Genomic DNA, 19,903 nt, shown 5'->3' on the forward strand with positions numbered 1-19,903 from the left:
GCGGCTCGGAAGAGTGGGGTAATTGGTCAGGTACAATTGGGGGAGGAAAAGGAGGGGGCGGATAAAAAGCAAAACGAAACAAAACTGGCCCCTCCAACATGGTATAATATGTTACCATATCACCACGCTTACATGTATCCCACGGAGTAATACTTGTAATGTGTGATCACGTGCGGGTCTCTAAATTGTAGAAACTAATTTGTTCGTGAGGGTGGCGGGTGGATGATTTTTGTGCTTTTCACACGGGACACAACACCTGTTTCCATGGTTACCTCACTGCGTGACGTATCGATTCCACCATTCCTGACAGTCTTTCACATGGGAGGCGGGAGGGTGCGAGACGAAGAGCGTGGGGGCTGCTTTTTGTCTGAAAACGCCGTTATGTGTTCATGCGGATTTGGATAATGTCAGAGGTGACCGGTGCGTCACTATGGTCGGCCATCGCTCCGTGTCGCGTGTCTTGCTCCATCTTCTCTCTTCCCGTACCAATGGCGACAAAAGGCACCGCTTACTTTTCACAATTTCCCAACAACGCCCTTACAAAATCCCCCCCCACCCATTCGAGAATATTGGTTCTTCCCAAATGGAGTTATTCAAGTCCTCTGGTGAGAACTCCTGTAATATATATCGCAGAAAAAAATATTGCAATGTGAGTTTTTTGCAATATCGTGCAGCCCCAATACAGACGTTCGATCCCCGGCTGCTCCAGAGAGCATGTCGAAGTGTCCTTAAGCAAGACGCTTACTTCATTCACTATGTGAATCTACTGACTTTCTGTACTTCAGCAACGTGATGTGAATATAATAATGGGAGTGTCTTTATGCCTGCTCAATAACCCAGGTAAAGAAATCACAGAAAGGTGAATCGGTTCATCTGGACACAACGTTTAGTGGGAGTTTCTCCCACTAAACGTTGTGTCCAGATGAACCGATTCACCTTTCTGTGATGATAGCGGGAGCACGGGGATATTTCCACGTGCTGCAGTGGACAACTTAATTGGACCGGAGAGGGCGAGGCTACAACAAGACACAGCATGAAAATAACACTGTCTCAAAGCAAACACCCAGACCCAATACATCACGTCTCCTCGCCACGTAGTCCCCGCGAAACCCTGCTGATTATTGACGACACGTGAGATGTTCCAACACAACACTGAATACCTTATAACAGATGTCAGAAGTTCATCCCCAACACATGCAACTGTCACGGGAAATTACACACGTTACACAACCTGACTGATTGGGGGTTAGGCTAATACAGGCACCCCCACCCAGATTGACACCAGATTGACAGCTGGCCCATCCATTCACAGATTCTTTTGTTTTTTTAATAATGCCATTTTTAAAGTTTAACTTTGATTAATAGCCTTGAATGTTACTTATCTAGTCTTTAACATTATTAGAACCATATAATTAATAATGCTAATTAGTGAGATATTCAAAACTTCCTAGTGTTTGTTGACATAATATTAGCGTTCTGAATTCTGGCTCCAGTGTTGCTGAAAGACTGTTGTGCGCAGCTCTAGCGATGGCTAAGCAGATTTCACTCACCCAGTTTTTAAAAAAAAAAACACCTCGTTTGGAGGATGAAGAGAAAGATCTGCACCAGGCACAAGGACAGTCACAGGATCGTCATGAGATGTTTGTTGACCCCGAGAACGGAGGTGAAACGATCACAGCCTTAACAGCATCCAGTGAGTGTCATGCTAGTGTGCAGACGCCTCTTCTGAGGGGGCCACTGCTAATGGTTTCTGAAGCGCTAACCTCCCCTTCGGATCTGTCAACCATGGAGGAGCCAGCCACTCAGCCAAAGCTGGTGACGTTCCTGATAACCATAATAGATGGAAAAATGTGCTCTTTCAATGCCCATTGCTATGACAAGTTCAAGTGGATTGAATATAGTCAATCAACAGACTCCATTTTTTGTAAAGCGTGTAGTAGACATTTTCCTGAGCTGCACACCGGTGAGCTTACTTTTGTCAGAGATGGCTACAGAAATTGGAAACGTATCAGGCAGGCCTGCGACAAACACCAGTCTAGCAAGCTGCATGCTTCTGCACTCGCTAAATTGCTGGCGTACAGGCAAAGTGGCGTGCAAGGCAGGATGCTTTTAAACCAACTGCACCGTGATTCCACTTCATTCGTAGAGCGCAATCGGCAACACTTTCCGGGATGATTCGGATGGAGACTTTGATAAAGTGCTCAGATTGACGGAGGAGTTAATGGAGAAGCATGACATAGCATGCTGGGACGTCACTACTTCTCGTGAGCGCAAGCTACCTGCCAAGTTCCGTCAGTCTGTCATCACCACAACGCTGGGAAAAACATCTACCATCAAGAATAATGATGATTTAAGGGCACTGTAGAAATGTGTTCTAGACAGACAGATAGCTGAATTGAACTGTCGATTTAAAGAGGACACTTACGGAATAATGCAAGCTTTAGCTTCCTTCTTCATTGGATCCGCCACTTTTGGCATGAAAGCACTGTTGCAAGCTCCATGGGATTTGTATTGAATTACAGTCAGTGACGCTGAATTTATTTTTTTTACCCAATACATCAAAGGCAAAAGTGGTAAAGAGAACTTCCCTTCACTAATTGAATTGCTAGATGCCTGCCCTGCAGATATTTTCCCCAATATGAACTGCCTGTTAAGGGCCATCATTACAGTGCCTATAACGTCTTGCAGTGTTGAGAGACTTTTCTCGACAACAAACCGGATGAAGACACGCCTGAGATGATCAATGATGATTGGGCGCTCGAACAACTTGACACTTTTGACTTGAACGAGAACTAACAGACACACTGGATTATGATGATATCATCAGCATTTTCAATTCAAAACCTAGACGACTCCGCCTTGTATAGGCTACCGATAAGGTAGGCAAGTGGTTTCTCTAGTCTGGCCTGCTGTGGCTTGATTATTATCGCAGCCTCGAGTGAGTTCTGATTTGGGACTGTTAACCCTACTGCCCGTTATGTTTCACGGGAATTGGGACTGTATTGGTCATTTAATTTGTTATTCCTGTTCGAGCACCAATGAGTTTATGTTCTGTGGCTATAGCTAGCCATTCATCTGTCTGGCTCGGTTTGGTAGCATGTTTCACCAATGCAACAACTGCTATGCTAAGCAGATCAGATATGTCTGTAGGCCTACAAATTAGGCCTAATTAATAAACCGAATTTTATGAATGCCGTTTTGTGTGAAGTCCCTCTCTTGCTCTTGGACACGACCATGTAACGTTAGTCTAAATAATCATGATTGTTTATAGTATTGCAAACTACTAAGAAGACACGTTAGTCCCTAGCTAACGGGTCTGACCCTTTAGCCGAGCGGTTATTGATGTCGCCTTGTGGTGCAGTACACCCCCTATCGAATCCCGCACCGGGCAAGAAAATAACCGGTTACAGTATTTTAGCAGACACTTTTTTCCAACACGATGTGCAATAACAATATACAACAACCATGCAAAAGTAGAATACAAATACAATTATCAACTACTTGTAGAAATATACAATACAAACATAAATCCAAGTTTAACAACAATGACTATATACTAATATGCACAAAAATTAATGAATTAAATGGACACATGAAGTCTAAAAATGTGAGTTTTTAGGGTTTTTTTTTTTTTTTTAAACGTAGCCTGCAGACTGTAGGAAGAATGAACAGTACTAGCCAAGTAGATTTTAATTATAATCATGTGTGGTTAAGCGGTGGTGAGCTGGCCCACCTGGATCTAATCCAGGCCCACCTATCAGTCACTTTCTGGATCTACCACTGGACTAATGTGAGAGACAATTGAATAATAAGTTATAATTTTATGACTCTTTTCCACAACACTGCCCCACATCTCGAGTCTGTCTTGAGATTATTCTGCCCCATGACAGAGACAAGACTCACTAATATAACTAGTGGGGCGAGTGCCCCTTAACAAATGTCCAATAAAAGGTAAGGCAATTGGAGGGTTTGATGACCCGCGAAGGGTACCTTCTACTGGTCTCTGGGGGAGCTTCAGCCACTACTGATACTTCTGTTGGTCCTGGGTTTGGCTGGCTCCATTTGGGTGACTTGGTGACATTTCTGGGGGGGGGGGATCCTGCCCACCCGCTGGAGACATAGTCACCGGGTCTTTCATGGGGACAGTAACCGTTTGACCAAATAAGGCAGGTTGTGGTGGCTGTCCAGGCGTGAGCATTTACGGGTCACAGGCTCACATCTGGTCTGTGTGTTGATAGCATTGTAGCGCTGAGCCCACATCAACCTTGTAAGATAATGGCCCCACCTGAGATACCACCACACCCGGCATCCACTTTTCCTCCCCCTGCCTATAATCACGGACCAGCACAGAGTCCCCAACTGCAAAGCCTTTGTCCTTGGTGAATGGAGCACTGCAGCCCTGCTGGTCTGCCTGTGCCTGAGCTGCCACACTTGGTTTGAGGAGGTTGAAGTGGGAGCAGAGCCGATGGTGGAGGAAGAGCCTGACAGTAGACTCATTAGCTGTGGCGTGAGGAGTATTTCTGTAGCTGAGCAGGAATGAATCCAGTCCATGTTTCACTGTGGTTGACCCCCTCACAGCTTTCAACGAACACTTCAGCGTCTGCACAAAACGTTCTGAAAGATCACTTGTGGGTTAAAGGGTGCAGACTGCATGCGTTTCACGCTATTCACTTTGAGAAAAGCTACAAAATCACTTGAAGTGAAATGTGAACTGTTGTCACTGACCAACACTTCAGGCAAACCATGATGGCTGAACAAAGAGCCTGAATAGTCTTAGAGGTTGTGGTGAAATCCATCAGTTGCACTTCTTGCCTTGAAACATATTTCCCTCCAAAGGCCCAGCACAATCCACATATATTCTCTGCCACAGCAATCTCTTGCCATGGCCATGAGTGCAGTGGGGAGAGATTGGAAGACTTGTGGCTGCATTGACATGGATAGCTGTTCAATCTGAGCATCAATACCCAGCCACCAGATATAACTACAACCGATGGCTTTCATTTGAACAACTCCCGGGTGCCCGACATGCAGCTCTTTCAGTAATTACGGTCTCAAATTTGGGGGCATAAACACCCCGTTGCCCCACGGAAGGCACCCCTGGACCAAGGTGAGCTCGTCTTTCCTTAAGTAATAGAGTATCAGGGCATTGCCCAGCCCTTTCACTACAGGAAACTGCCCTGACAAAATCATGTCCATCACTTTAGAGAGCACTGGGTCATACCTTGTTTCTTTGCCAATGTCTATGCTGCATACAGGCAGGGAGTCCAGGTGATGGATCAGCACTGGCCACTGAACCTGGTTTGTCCTTGTGTGCTACCTGCAGTGGTAGGTGTGAGAGGCTGTCTGCATTGCCATGTTCAGCTGCACTCCTGTACTGAATCATATAGTTGTGAACTGTTATACAAAGGCCCATTGCTGAAGCCTAGCAGCTGCAATCAACCGAATAGCCTTGCTGGGACTTAATATTATTGTCAGTGGCCAGTGGTCAGTGAGCAGGGTGAAATGGCACCCGTAGAGATATGCATGAAATTTGCGAATGCCCAAATATGATTCCCAGCATTTCCTGTTCTATTGAAGCACAGTTTTGCTCCACTTTGCTCAAGGTTCTGGAGGCAAATACAGTGGGTCTCTCTTGACCATTAGGCATCACATGAGAAATCATTGCGCCCACGCCATATGGCGAGGCATCAAATGCCAATCTGGTCGGCAGATGGGGGTCATAATGAGTAAGTACTCTCTGAGAGGAGCTGTTCTTTTGCCATACAGAACGCATTTTCTCACACCAGAGACTATTTCCATCGTGCCCCCTTGTGTAGCAATGTGTGCAAGGGGCTGAGTGGTGTTGCCATATTTGGGACAAATCGGCCATAATAGTCTTTAATCCCAGAAAAGAGGGGAGCTGGCTTACATTCATTGAGGCAGGGGCCTCTGCAATAGCCTGGAGTTTTTCCAGGATTTGTGGAGGCCTGTTGCGTCAATGACATGTCCCAGGTATTCCAGTGAGCTTTTGAAAAATTCATCTTTTACACTGCAACTGGGGGCCAAAGGCACTGCCTCCAAGTTTTTCAGGTGACCCACGTCATCACATCCAGTTACGAGGATGTCATTCAGAAAACAGTGCACATTGGGGAGCCCCTAAAGAACTTGGTCCATGACTCGGTAGAAGATAGAGGGCAGAGCATTATTTCAAAAGGCAGCTGGTTGTAACAGAACAGTCCCTGGTGTGTTGTGATGGTGAGGTATTGCAGGACCTCTCCCGGACTGGCACCTGCGCATAAGCATGTGAGAGATCAAGTTTGCTGAAACGCTGCCCCCCCCCCACACACACACACAGACAAACACCAGAGAAGCAAACAGGTCTTATATCTTGAAGATGGGATAATGTTCAGCACAGAGGGCATGGTTGATGGTTACTTTATTTTAAAATCCCCGCAGATGCATATACCCCCCTTTTCTTTGTGATTGGCCCGATGGGGGTGGCCCATTCACTGAACTGAACTGGGAAAATCACCCCTAGTTGTTGTAGGCGCTACAGCTTTGCCTCCACCTTGGGCCTGAGTGCATATGGGACCGCATGAGCCTGACAGAAGTTGGGCTGATGTCCTGGCTTGAGTGTCAATGCTACCTCAAAGCCCTTCAACTTTCCAATTCATCTTTGAACACATCTGCATGCCTGTTTAGCACTGTCTCCAAAGTGTCTCCCCACATGTGATGTATGGATCTGACAGTTTTTATTGCTCTACAGTTCAGTCTCACTTTCCTCAGCCACTCTCAGACAAATGTCCCATCATTAGCTACACCTACCATATGCAGGGATAATTCAGCATCTGAGTCTGTCGTATCGGTGTTGCTCAGATTAGCACTAGTGTGCAGTTTATTGACTTGTCTCCTTAGCTGGTTCTGGCTTCCGCCTTCGTGACATTAGGCTTTGTGAGATCGATAACTGTTGTTTATTCTCTTATAATCTCTTCTCTATATTCTGCCCTAACCTTTTCATTTGCCTTACTGATTTCACTATTTTCTGTGCTTAGTTCACTTGAACTAGTTTCTTTCTCAAACGACTCTTGTCTTTAGTAGGAAGCCTTTTGTTCCTAGTTTGTTTACTAGCTTACTAACTTAGCCTAGCAGTTAGCTGTATTGCATTTGCAGTCAGAGCAGCCTCATTAAAACGATGGTGCGTGGTCACTGCTCCTCAGTTACAGATAAGTTGTCACTACTAGAGAGATGTGTCCGTGAGTTAGAACAGCTTCTTTCAGCTAGGGTTGTGTTAGACGTGACGGGCACTCCAGATAGCCTTAGCCCCGGGCCTGACAGAAGACCTGCTATTGTTAACACTAGCTCAGCCTTGTCAGCACATACAGCAGAGTTTGTCTCTGTTGACTGGCATGCGAAGGCTTGCAAGAGCAATCCACTGGTTGTGTGGCCTGGTCTGCAGTCACCTGTCTTAACTGAAAACCGGTTTTTGCTTCTCACCAATCCTGTTGGTAGTCCTACAGGCTGGCATGCCCCTCCTGCTCCTGTCGACAGAGTAAAGCAATGCACGCTAGTGATAAGAGACTCCATTACGCGCAATATCAGATTAACTTCGCCAGCCTTGGTTCAAGTTTACCTGGGGCCAGAGTCTCCGACATAGAGACAAGAATCAGATCATTTATTAGTAAGGCTGTGGTAGACAGTAATCTGATACTTATGAAACCAAATTTAAGCATCTCACTGAAGTGATCAGAAGTAGACAGAACTTAAGAGCTACCACTAGATGCAATATTAATTGGAATTAGACACCTTGTATTATTAGTTGACAAATTTAGAGACCTGTACATCTTGGATGATATCTGGTCGCACTTTTGATAATATTAGATGTTTGTTTCTGTAGTTTATTAGGTACATAGTTGTACATTGCACCACCAACAGTGGTAGGAATTAGATCATTGTGATTCACACATTTAGGAGAGGAGAGCTTGGGAGCAATACAACAGGGAAGGGAGACAGTCTCAATGTTATAGGCCAAGCTGTCAGTTTGAGTTGACTCCACATCCGCACTAGATTTAATGTGTACTAGGTTTAAACCTAGCAGGCTGTCTGATCACCTGCAACCTGCTGAATGATAAGTCCCTAGTGTCAAAATAAACAGACAGCTATCTATATTGCTAGACAAAAGAGTGGCGCCGTCCCCAGTAGGGTGAATGCTGTCTGCTTTCACCAGGTAAGGGCAACCCCAGAAAGAAGGCCAATTATCAACAAAGCTGAATCCCTGTTCATTACGGTAATGAGCCAGTCAATGGCTCATTGAGGTGGCGCCTATTGTACATGTCATCATTACCCCTCAAGGATAAGGGACCAGAGACATTTAATCGATGCCGACACATTTCTCTGGCCAACTCCTGACTAGGCTGGCTTTTGTGATCTCTGATTGCTTCATTCTATCATTATTGGCGCCGAAATGAATAACAATGTTGCTGAAAGTAGTAGTGCTTTGTGCCTGGGTTCCCTGCTTCTCCCTCTGTGATGCCAGCGCCCTCCAACACTCCCGCCACATACGGATTCAAATCAAAAATAAACCTGCATGTTACGGTTCATACGGTCTGTGCCCCTGACCAAAGCAATGGGAAAAGAACTGGAGTTGGTCCCTCGGCACAGCACGAAGGCGGTAGCCCAGTGCTCCTAGCCACACAGGATGGGTTAATTTGTAGTAATTGAATGTCCCCAAGGGGATTAATAAAGGAAACGTAACAAAAACAAAATTTGATGAGAAAATGATCTGGCACAGCAGATGTGATTGGCAAGACATTCAGATCAGAAACAGCTATCCCTTAAGATAAAACCAAATCAAGGGTGTTACCACTGCTATGAGTCGACTCGAACAAACTGAACAAACCCAAAAGTATCAGCTAGTGCCAGAAAGGCTTTACTTAGAAGATCAGCAGCCTTATTCAGATGGATATTGAAATCACCAAGAATCAGAATCTCATCAGAGTGAGTAACAAGGCCTGAGACAAACTCGCCAAATTCTTCAAGAAAAAGTGATTAAGGGCCAGGAGGTTGATAGAATACGACAATCTGGACTAAGCAGAGTCTGTTTGTGGCTGAGGGAGATGAATTTAGAAGAAGAGCCTCAAAAGACAGGCATCTAGATTCAAGTGTATAAGTTTAATTGAAAATTGACTTGAATTTTAAGGCATCACCCCTACCGTATTTGCTCGAGCTACACAGGCATAAGTATAGTCAGTTGGGGAAGCATAATTTAAGGGAAGAAACATTTTTGTTTTCAGCCATGCTTAATCAAGTTAACCTTGCTAACGATTGACAGAGATTATTTAATATGTCTGTGAATGTTCTCATTCATCCAGGTCATGGTTATCCAAAGGAGTTGAATCAAGTGCAACTGGACTTGGTATATATCTGTGAAGACGTTTCGCCTCTCATCCAAGAGGCTTCCTCAGTTCGTACCTTTCTGACTAGACCAAGCTAGTCTGACTGGCTGCTGATGAGACTCAGAATTTATCCTCTAGGAGTCGTTGTCAGAGCTATTGATATGCGTGGCTCTTTGTGATCCGATGTTTACCAATGCCCGATGCTAACAGAGCCATAGATATGAGTGGCTCTTTTGTGTACCGATGTTTGGCTGCGCCCGTCGTCATCAGAGCTATTGATTTGCATTTGTTTAGCAGCGACGGTCGTTGGGGGTGTTAGTTTCGACTTCATAGTTCAGTGTTCATGAGCGTCGTTGGAGCCGTTAGTGAGCGACTGTTGTTCTTGGAGGCTAGGCTTCTTGAGTCTCCTGGGTGGAGATGAAAGGATGGCATTGTAAGTGGGAGGTAGGTGGTGTCGCAGACCTCCTCCTCTGTTGAGGGAGGGTTTTTCCAGTTTCGCATAGATGGCTTCCTTCACCCCTCTTTCAAACCATCTATCTTCCCTGTCCAAAATGTGTACGTTGCTGTGCTGGAAGGAGTGTGTCGTCTCCTTTAGGTGTAGATAGACTGCTGAGTCTTGTCCTGAGGAGTTTGGCCTTCTGTGTCGGGCCATCCGTTTGTGTAGGGGTTGTTTGGTTTCTCGTATGTATAGGTCAGTGCAATCCTCATTGCATTGTACGGCATACACCGTACGAAAACTTAGATAAGAAAACTTATTAGAAAAATGCAGCATATAACATTAATGTCATTTACTACCTTTGGGGCGATACCAAGATACTCATGTATACAAAGACGACGTTACATTGAAATATAGAAGCCGGTGATTTGTCTGCACGGTCACTTCGTGAAATCACAAGGAAATGAGAGTTCAATGCACTACTCTCTGGCGAAGCCGCAGCCCTCATTTCATTTTTAACATGTGCCTGCACATTGTTTTTAATGACAATAAATTAAATTGAATTGAAATGAATTGAATTAGATGTTCCCAATAGCTGGATGCTGTTGGACTTGCTGAGCGAGATTACCTACAACAAACAGGTCCCACCATGAAGTAATGGCTGCAGACAGCACTGCTGGAGGCGAGGTAAATAAGGCAACACCCTGCTGAGGCTACAACAGCCTTCTATCTGGCCCCACATTTCCCAGCATACTGCTGTCTAATGTCCAGTCCCCCGACAACAAGCTGGACCAACTTCATTGCTGAATAAGCTCTCAAAGGGACATGGACTGGTATGTGTTCTGCTTCACAGAGAATTGGCTGGGCCTTAAAACACCTGACAGGGCTGTACCAGTGGAGGGTTTTTCTGTGCATGGCATGGCTGTTCCATGTGGACTACTTACCAAGGTAAAGGGAGGTGGTGTATGCTTCTTTGTTAACAATTCATGGTGCACTGATGTGGAAATAGTCTCTGTCCTGTTCGCCAGTGTTGGAACAATTAACAGTAAGGGATAGACCATTCTATCTCCCAAAGGAATTCCCCTGCATGTTGTTAACTGCTGTCTACATACCTACAAGCTACTGCTGCAGCGTCGATGGACAAACTGTATGGGGCCATTGAGAGGCAGGAGGACTTACACCCTGAGACCATTTCAGTTGTGCCAGGGGACTTTAATCACTGTAACCTGAAATCTGTGCTACCAAAATTTTACCAACATATATCACCTGCCCAACCTCCATAATCAAAGCAGCTTACAAGTCTACCACCTGTCCTCACTTTGGGAAATCTGACCACCTGTCAGTGCTCTTGCTTTCCTACCTACAAATAGAAAGTGAAGTGCTCGCAGCCCACTGTGAGGACAGTACAGTGCTTGAGTGCAGAACTCGAATCCAAACGTCAGGGAAGTTTTGAATCAACAGACTGCTCAAGTCAAGTCAGTTTTATTTGTATAGCCCAATATCACAAATTACAAGTTTGCCTCAGTGGTCTTTATAGCAATACCACATCCCGTCGTTAGACCCTCACAACGGATAAGGAACAACTCCTTAAAAAACCCTTTGACAGGGAGAAAAAATACGACGAAACCTCAGGGAGAGCAGTAGAGGAGGGATCTCTCTCCCAAGACAGACAGATGTGCAATGGATGTTGTGTATACAGAATAAAACTCAGTTTACAGAATACAACACTGAAAGGGGATAACACAATTATAATGGAATTATATGATTTATGAAGAATATGTTGAGGAGGATGCCAAGCGGTGTCCAGAAGCCACCAGAACAGCCAAGGACCTGACCCACATGACCATCATTACCATGTAGACCTGGCAGGAGGACAGACTACACAGGGAAGACTCATATCACACCATTCACATACACAGAAGATGAATGAGAAGACATCATTCAGAGAGAGAGAAAAGATGTGAGAGAAGAGAACAGTTTGCAATAGTCAATAATCTATACTCTATAATTTTGTCGGCAGAACAGTGCTTGGTAAATCCATTGAGACAGAAACCGACCTGCCATGCAGCGCAGGCCATGAAGTGTTCAATTTAAAGGCAACTAATTAACTTTTGAAACAAGTCAAAGTGACAAGATCGAACATCAGGAAGGTTATGTTAATCTGGTTGTGAAAATAATGGAAACTTTTCCAAGCTGTCCAGTAGGATGGGAGGGTGGCGGTTGGAGGGAGTTGATGATGGAGTTCTGGGAGTTGATGATCAGGGTTAGTAGGGCAGAATTTAGAAGTTGAATGTCAGTGCTGAACATGGAGGGACCGGTGTTGGGAGGATATCTGCATGAGGGGCAGAGCTTCAGAGCTTCTGAAATTAAAAATGAGAAAGAGAGTCAGTGATGGCATTGGAGTGACCAGGAACATGAGCTGCTTGGAGAAAATATTGGTGTGATGAAGTGCCAGATTAGCCAGTGCATGCATGACATGATGGATGGGGAGTTGGGGTGTCTTTTGTTATGTCTGTGACTGCAAGGTTACCTGAGTATAAGAATGGATTTATGGGACCATTCATGGCCCCATGGAATAGCTGTGGCAATTATGAGGTCGATTTTGCAGAAAGCAACCTGGCATTCATTTGCGGGCGCTGGGGATCATTCTGCTGTGAACCATCTTCCAAAAATGGCAGAAGGGGAGGCATCAGTGTATAGATGGCTGTCATGTGGGTGAGTCTGTTGGTCATCATACAAACCCCAATTCCAATGAAGTTGGGACGTTGTGTAAAATGTAAATAAAAACAGAATACAATGATTTGCAAATCCTTTTCGACCTGTATTCAATTTAATACACTACAAAGACAAGATATTTAATGTTCAAACTGATAAACTTTATTGTTTTTTTGCAAATATTCACTCATTTTGAATTTGATACCTGCAACATGTTCCAAAGAAGCTGGGACAGGGGCATGTTCCCCACTGTGTTACACCACCTTTCCTTTTAACAACACTCAATAAGCGTTTGGGAACTGAGGACACTACTTGTTGAAGTTTTGTAGGTGGAATTCTTTCCCATTCTTGCTTGATGTACGACTTCAGTTGCTCAACAGTCCGGGGTCTCCGTTGTCGTATTTTGCGCTTCATAATGCGCCACACATGTTCAATGGGAGACAGGTCTGGACTGCAGGCAGGCCAGTCCAGTACCCGCAGTCTTTTACTACGAAGCCCCGCTGGTGTAACACGTGCAGAATGTGGCTTGGCATTGTCTTGCTGAAATAAGCAGGGACGTCCCTGAAAAAGACGTCACTTGGATGGCAGCATATGTTGCTCCAAAACCTGTATGTACCTTTCAGCATGAATGGTGCCTTCAAAGATGTGCAAGTTACCCATGATGCCATGGGCACTAACACACCCCCATACCATCACAGATGCTGGCTTCTGAACTTTGTGCTGATAACAATCTGGATGGTCCTTTCCCTCTTTAGCCCGGAGGACACGACGTCCACGATTTCCAAAAACAATGTGAAATGTGGACTCGTCAGACCACAGCACACTTGTCCACTTTGGGTCAGTCCATCTCAGATGAGCTCGGGCCCAGAGAAGCCGGCGGCGTTTCTGGGTGGTGTTGATATCTGGCTTTGGCTTTGCATGGGAGAGTTTTAACTTGCACTTGTAGATGTAGCGACGAACTGTGTTAACTGACGATGGTTTCCCCAAGTGCTCCTGAGCCCATGTGGTGATATCCTTTACACAATGATGTCGGTTTTTAATGCAGTGCCGCCTGAGGGGTCGAAGGTCATGGGCATTCAGTGTTGGTTTTGGGCCTTGCCGTTTACGTGCAGAGATTTCTCCGGATTCTCTGCATGTTGTGATGATATTATGGACTGGAGATGATGAAATCCCTAAATTCCTTGCAGTTGTACGTTGAGAAACGTTGTTCTTAAACTGTTGGACTATTTGCTGACGCAGTTGTTCACAAAGTGGTGAGCCTCGCCCCATCCTTGCTTGTGAACGACTGAGCGTTTCGGGGATGCTCCTTTTATACCCAATCATGACACGCCCCTGTTTCCAGTTAACCTGTTCACCTGTGGAATGTCCCAGACAGGTGTTTTTTGAACATTCCTCAACTTTCCCACTCTTTTGTTGCCCCTGTCCCAACTTCTTTGGAACGTGTTGCAGGCATCAAATTCAAAATCAGTGAATATTTGCAAAAAACAATAAAGTTTATCAGTTTGAACATTAAATATCTTGTCTTTGTAGTGTATTCAATTGAATATAGGTCAAAAAGGATTTGCAAATCATTGTATTCTGTTTTCATTCACGTTTTACACAACGTCCCAACTTCATTGGAACTGGGGTTTGTAGAAGAAGGTGATTCCATTCCAGATGGCAAGAAGTTTGAGCCACAGATGGAGTTGCGCACAGCTTGAACTTTCCAGGGAGATGGAAGTCAAGAGTGATGGGACGGAAGAAGTGATAGATGGAAAGTGAGAGATAAAGGCTCACCCTTGGTGCATAAGGTGAAGTTGAGTGGTTGGTAGACTAGAAAAGTGTTTAATGAATGCAGTCCACATACATACATATTTTTCTTTAATTTTCTTATTCCCGGTCCTTCTTGATTCTACTCTTGTTTTAAAAATGTCCGTCGTAATTGCAACTCAAAAATCCTTGTACTGATTGGGAAATACTTGTTAGGGCAACAATAGAAGATTGCTGGGCAGACAAATTTTTGTTAGTTGTAAATGACAAAGCTTTATTTAGGAGTCAGATTAATTTGAAAACTTATGTGATTGCTAGTTATAATTTCTCAGCAATGTTTGTATATTGTAGCCGCTAGCCAGGGAACATCAGTTCATCATTAGAACATCAGAAACGAACTCCAGGCCCTATGACCGACACACCGCCCTGTGATGGCCTGGCGGCCTGTACAGGGTATCTCCCCGTCTTGCCGCCCAATGACTGCTGGGATAGGCTCCAGCATCCCCATGACCCTGACAGCAGCATAAGCGTTTTGGATAATGGATGGATGGATGTAAATATGATCCTCCTGCATGTATGAAATTATAACTATTTACATTGGTTGATTTGGATGAAGATGAAAAAGTTTGCAGATAAAATGAGGTGATCGCTTTTGCACCCTTTTTTCGTTTAAATGCAAGAATATTCTAACAAAGAAGTGCATTACTGTTATTGAAATATACAATAAATACATAAATAAATCTGTGTTAGGCCAAAAATTTAAATTTCATTCTAAAGGTTATCACACACCCTGTGGAAACTGTTTATAGTATGCTTAAGGAAAAAAAAAGTTTTTGCTTAAAAATATAATGCATCAACATGTTAATATGTAAACTACATATTTTAATTAAATAATTTGCTATATATATTGCACAGCTTATTTTAGACATAGATCTAAAACACATGTATGTTTACATACATTATATATGTGCAAAACAGATATGTTTGCCACATATTTACAATTAAAGTTCTCCATATATGTGGAAAAGAAATAATGGAATCTAGTATATGCACATATGTCACCTTATATGAGGGACTTGCTGCATGTTTGCACATATAATTTTAAATATATGTGTGAAACATATCTGAATCTCAAATATGTCCATATATGTAAAGTTGTATGCCCCAGTATTTTTATATATATATATATATATATATATATGTGTATATGTATATGTATGTATATGTATATGTGTATGTGTATGTGTATATATGTGTATATGTATGTGTATATATATATATATATATATATATGTGTGTGTATGTATGTGTGTGTGTATGTGTGTGTATATGTGTGTGTATGTATATATGTATATGTTCATCACACTTCCGGTGTGGGAAGATGGCGGTGTGAGCTCGCGTTTGCGGCGGCCTAAGCCAGTGCCGACTATGCAGTGTCTTTGTCCACGTCTACATGTGAGTTTGTGTCATCGTGTGAAGAACTTTTACGAGGATTTATGTCTGTGATCGTCGATTTCATCTGACGGCCGGGAGAGCGGGGCAGGCTAAGCTAACTGCTAGCACCATGCAGACCGGCAGTTCCGATAACACCAAGATAACACGAGGGCGGTCTGGCGGCGGCCTTGCCTGGCGTCGATTGTGCAGTGTGTTTATCTGTGTTTGTGTCATCATGTGGCGTGCGGGGGAGGTGTGTCGAAGGTGTCTGGCTAGGAGAGCTGGTGCTGGATCAGCTGACGGAGCTCGGTCTGCTGCGGCCTGTGGGCCCAAAGACCACGGCCCTGACCAGAGCTGTGCCCAAAGAGGAAACACCGAGGGCGGTCTGACAGGACGCGGAAGCGGGGCAGGCTAAGCTAACTGCTAGCCCATGCAGACCGGCGGTTCCCACAGTCATCCTGGCTGGCCTTCGTTTTCTGGACAGTGAATTTTTTTGAATTGTGTTGCAAATTTACTGAATGGACTGTGTTGTTTGTTGACTGTTTGTGGTTTTTCTTTCTTTCTTTTGTTGCTTTGTTCTTTCTGGCTTTGTATGTTTTGGTGGTGGTGTTTTTGGGAGGTATTGTATATGTGTTGTTGTCTTTTTGTGTTGCACTGCTGTGGGCTGGGAGAAACGAAGTTTTGTCTCGTTTGTGTACGCAAGTACATGAATGAGATGACAGCAGATTGTTCCTGATTGCTGATATATCAGGTTTTGTGTTCCATCCTCCTTGAGCTAGATAGAGGGCATCCTGCTGGTGTGTCCAAGCGGCGTCGCCAGCGCTGACAAGTGTCATGCTACAGCTAATGAGGCTGCCCTCGCTGCCTCCACCCCGCCGCTACATCTGTCCCTGATGACGGAGGAGGAATCCCTTCTCTCAGCCTGCCATCTCACAACAACATAAGCTGACTTTCCCACACCAGTAACAATGTAACTGAGCATATTGCCTCCGCCCGCTGTGGCGTTCCAACCAGGGTTGTACTGCACCATGAGGCGACCGAAGGGGCCGACCCTTGGCCAGTCGGCCAGTGAGTCTTTAGTAGTTTCCAATAATGATGACAACATAGCACAAGTGGACAGGCGAGCAGAGACGTGCTGTATAGCAGAGAAGACTGACTCCCTGACGGGCTGCCTCGCCGTCTCCACTCGGCGCCCAGACTCGGCGTCCATGCTCCCTGGACAGTACGTGCGGACTGCAGTGCAGAGTACTGCTGGTGAAGTACTGCTGCCAAACGGTTCCTACAGGGAAAACAGAATTTGTACTCAGAAGTACTCGGCCGCATTAATACTACCTTTAAATGTCAAGGGCGGCAAAAAATATAGATATTTAAAAGACAAGTCATGATTTATTTCCCGTGAAATTGGAGAGCAAGAGACATTCGTCAGCTTTATTAGCCCAAACTATGCTTTTTAATGCCACGACTTTGTCCCAGATAAAAAAAAGAAAAAATACGGTTAGTCTCCCGGGGTAACCGAATAATCAGGCCAGTTGCACCACTCCTCGCTCTCTTCCCCTCTCTCCCCCTCCCTCTCTCTCTCCCCCTCCCTCTCTCTCTCTCTCTCTCACTGTCTCTTTCCCTCTCTCGCTCGCTCTCTCTCACTCTCTCTCGCTCTCCCCCTCTCTCTCACATTCCCTCTTTCTTTCCCTCGCTCTCTCTCTTTCCCTCTCTTTCTTTCCCTTTCTCTCTCTCGCTCGCTCTCTCCCCCTCTCTCACGCTCTCTCTTTTCCTGGCAGTCTTTTGCTCTCTCTCGCTTGCTCTCTCCCTCTCGCTCCCTCTCTCTCTCTTGCTGTCTTTCTCTCTCTCCCTCGCTCTCTTTCCCTCTCTCTTTCCCTCTCTCTCTCTCTTGCTGTCTTTCTCTCTCTCTCTCGCTCGCTCTCTCCCTCTCTCTCCCTCGCTCTCTTTCCCTCTCTCTCTTTCCCTCTCTCTCTCTCTTGCTGTCTTTCTCTCTCTCGCTCGCTCTCTCCCTCTCTCTCCCCCGCTCTCTTTCCCTCTCTCTCTCTCTTGCTGTCTTTCTCTCTCTCTCTTTCCCTCTCTCTCTCTCTTGCTGTCTTTCCCTCTCTCTCTTTCCCTCTCTCTCTCTCTTGCTGTCTTTCCCTCTCTCTCTCTCTTGCTGTCTTTCTCTCTCTCTCGCTCTCTCTTTCCCTCTGCCTCTCTCTCTTTCCCTCTCTCTCCATTGCTCTCTCTCTTTCACTCTCTCTCACCCCCCCCCCACACAAGCTCCCTGATGGCGTCCTATACTTCTAACACCATCTGAAAAATGATGTCCAGCCACTCTTTCACTGTGGCAGCACATCTTGTATGTATGTTAAGACAATACCTCCGTCAGAAGGCCTGAAGTGTTCTGTCAGAATGGTTGTTTTGCAGGCCTTGATGTCATCATGTCCATCCCATTGAAAGCCATGCTAATGTAGAATAAGAAATGAGGATGTGGAGAAAGGACGTGTCAGTCGCGTTGAAGCTGTAATGACTTGGACCACTCCAGTGATCTTCTGCTTAAGCACTTGCAGCCACAGGGACATTATTGTCCTCCCTCTTATGGCAGCAAATTGAAAAAGATCCACAAAAACTCCTGAAATGCGGGGGAAGGGGGCGTAACGGTCTATTCCATTGCCTACCTACATGGTGATCGCCGATTTGAATCCCCGTGTTACCTCCGGCTTGGTCGGGCGTCCCTACAGACACAATTGGCTCTTGTGTGCAGGTGGGAAGCAGGATGTGGGTATGTGTCGCGGTCGCTACACTAGCGCCTCCTCTGGTCGGTCGGGGCACCTGTTCGGGGGGGGGAGGGGTAACTGGGGGGAATAGCATGATCCTCCCATGTGCTACGTGTACCCCCTGGTGAAACTCCACACTGTCAGGTGAAAAGCGGCTGGCGACTCCACATGCATGTTAGGAGGCATGTGGTAGTCTGCAGCCCTCCCCGGGTCAGCAGAAGGGGTGGAGTAGAGACCTGGACAGCTCGGAAGAGTGGGGTAATTGGCCAAGTAAAATTAGGAGAAAAAAGGGGGACAATCCCAACCCCCCCCTCCAAAAAACCCCCAAAACAAAACAAAACCAAAAACCTTGAAATGGCTCTGGAAACATGTTTACTCATGTTCGAAGTTAACCAGATCTAGACTACATACTAGATTATGATATAGATTCGAAGTTATCACCACTGACATGGTTTCCTTCATGCATGTTTCATATTAACTGAACATATGATGAACCTTTGATGCATTACAGTTGTGGAGTTGTGACAGCATGTAGTTTCCCTTTGGGCTGATGGACGATTATGGGTGTGGGGTCTGGTCTCCAGCAGGGATCGATGGCCTGGTTTCCCACCAGGAGGACGGTCCGATACAGATCCTGACGGTGGGTCACTCGGCCACAGAGGAGGGTGAGGGAGACCCCGTCGTGGGCTGCATGCAGTCACAGACTAAACAGGACTTGCGGGTCACAATGCTCAAGAAAGGTACTGCCAGTGCATGTGTGACAGCACACTTGAGTGACTTTATTTACTCTAGGCTTCTTTACTCTAGGCCTAACTACTCTAGGCTTCTTTACTCTAGGCCTACCTACTCTAGGCTTCTTTACTCTAGGCTTACCTACTCTAGGCTTCTTTACTCTAGGCCTACCTACTCTAGGCTTCTTTACTCTAGGCTTACCTACTCTAGGCTTCTGTACTCCAGGCTTACCTACTCTAGGCTTCTGTACTCTAGGCTTCTTTACTCTAGGCTTACCTACTCTAGGCTTCTGTACTCTAGGCTTACCTACTCTAGGCTTCTTTACTCTAGGCCTACCTACTCTAGGCTTCTTTACTCTAGGCCTACCTACTCTAGGCTTCTTTACTCTAGGCTTACCTACTCTAGGCTTCTGTACTCCAGGCTTACCTACTCTAGGCTTCTGTACTCTAGGCTTACCTACTCTAGGCTTCTTTACTCTAGGCTTACCTACTCTAGGCTTCTGTACTCTAGGCTTACCTACTCTAGGCTTCTGTACTCTAGGCCTACCTACTCTAGGCTTCTGTACTCTAGGCCTGCCTAAGCTGCTGTGGTTTAGGAGGTACCTTTTGTGGTACTGGAGGCAACAGGAAGCAGTGTTATCGGGTTTTTTTGGTGAATTTCTAGAACATAGTGTTAAATAGATGTAAATTAAGTGCAGATGGGTGTCCGGG

The 19,903-nt window shown here is 45.4% G+C and overlaps 1 protein-coding gene across 1 annotated transcript in view; it reads left to right on the top strand.

Annotated features, from left to right (window-relative positions):
- The window catches only part of tub (TUB bipartite transcription factor), a 118,763-nt gene that overhangs the window by 51,722 nt on the left and 47,138 nt on the right, over nucleotides 1–19,903 (top strand). Inside the window, exon 7 of the mRNA XM_056279418.1 lies at nucleotides 19,049–19,201. Coding sequence (XP_056135393.1) covers nucleotides 19,049–19,201 — 153 coding nt within the window. The remainder of the gene's footprint in view (nucleotides 1–19,048; nucleotides 19,202–19,903) is intronic.

Source organism: Lampris incognitus, chromosome 4, assembly GCF_029633865.1.
Source record: "Lampris incognitus isolate fLamInc1 chromosome 4, fLamInc1.hap2, whole genome shotgun sequence".
NCBI classification, from domain to species: Eukaryota; Metazoa; Chordata; class Actinopteri; order Lampriformes; family Lampridae; genus Lampris; species Lampris incognitus.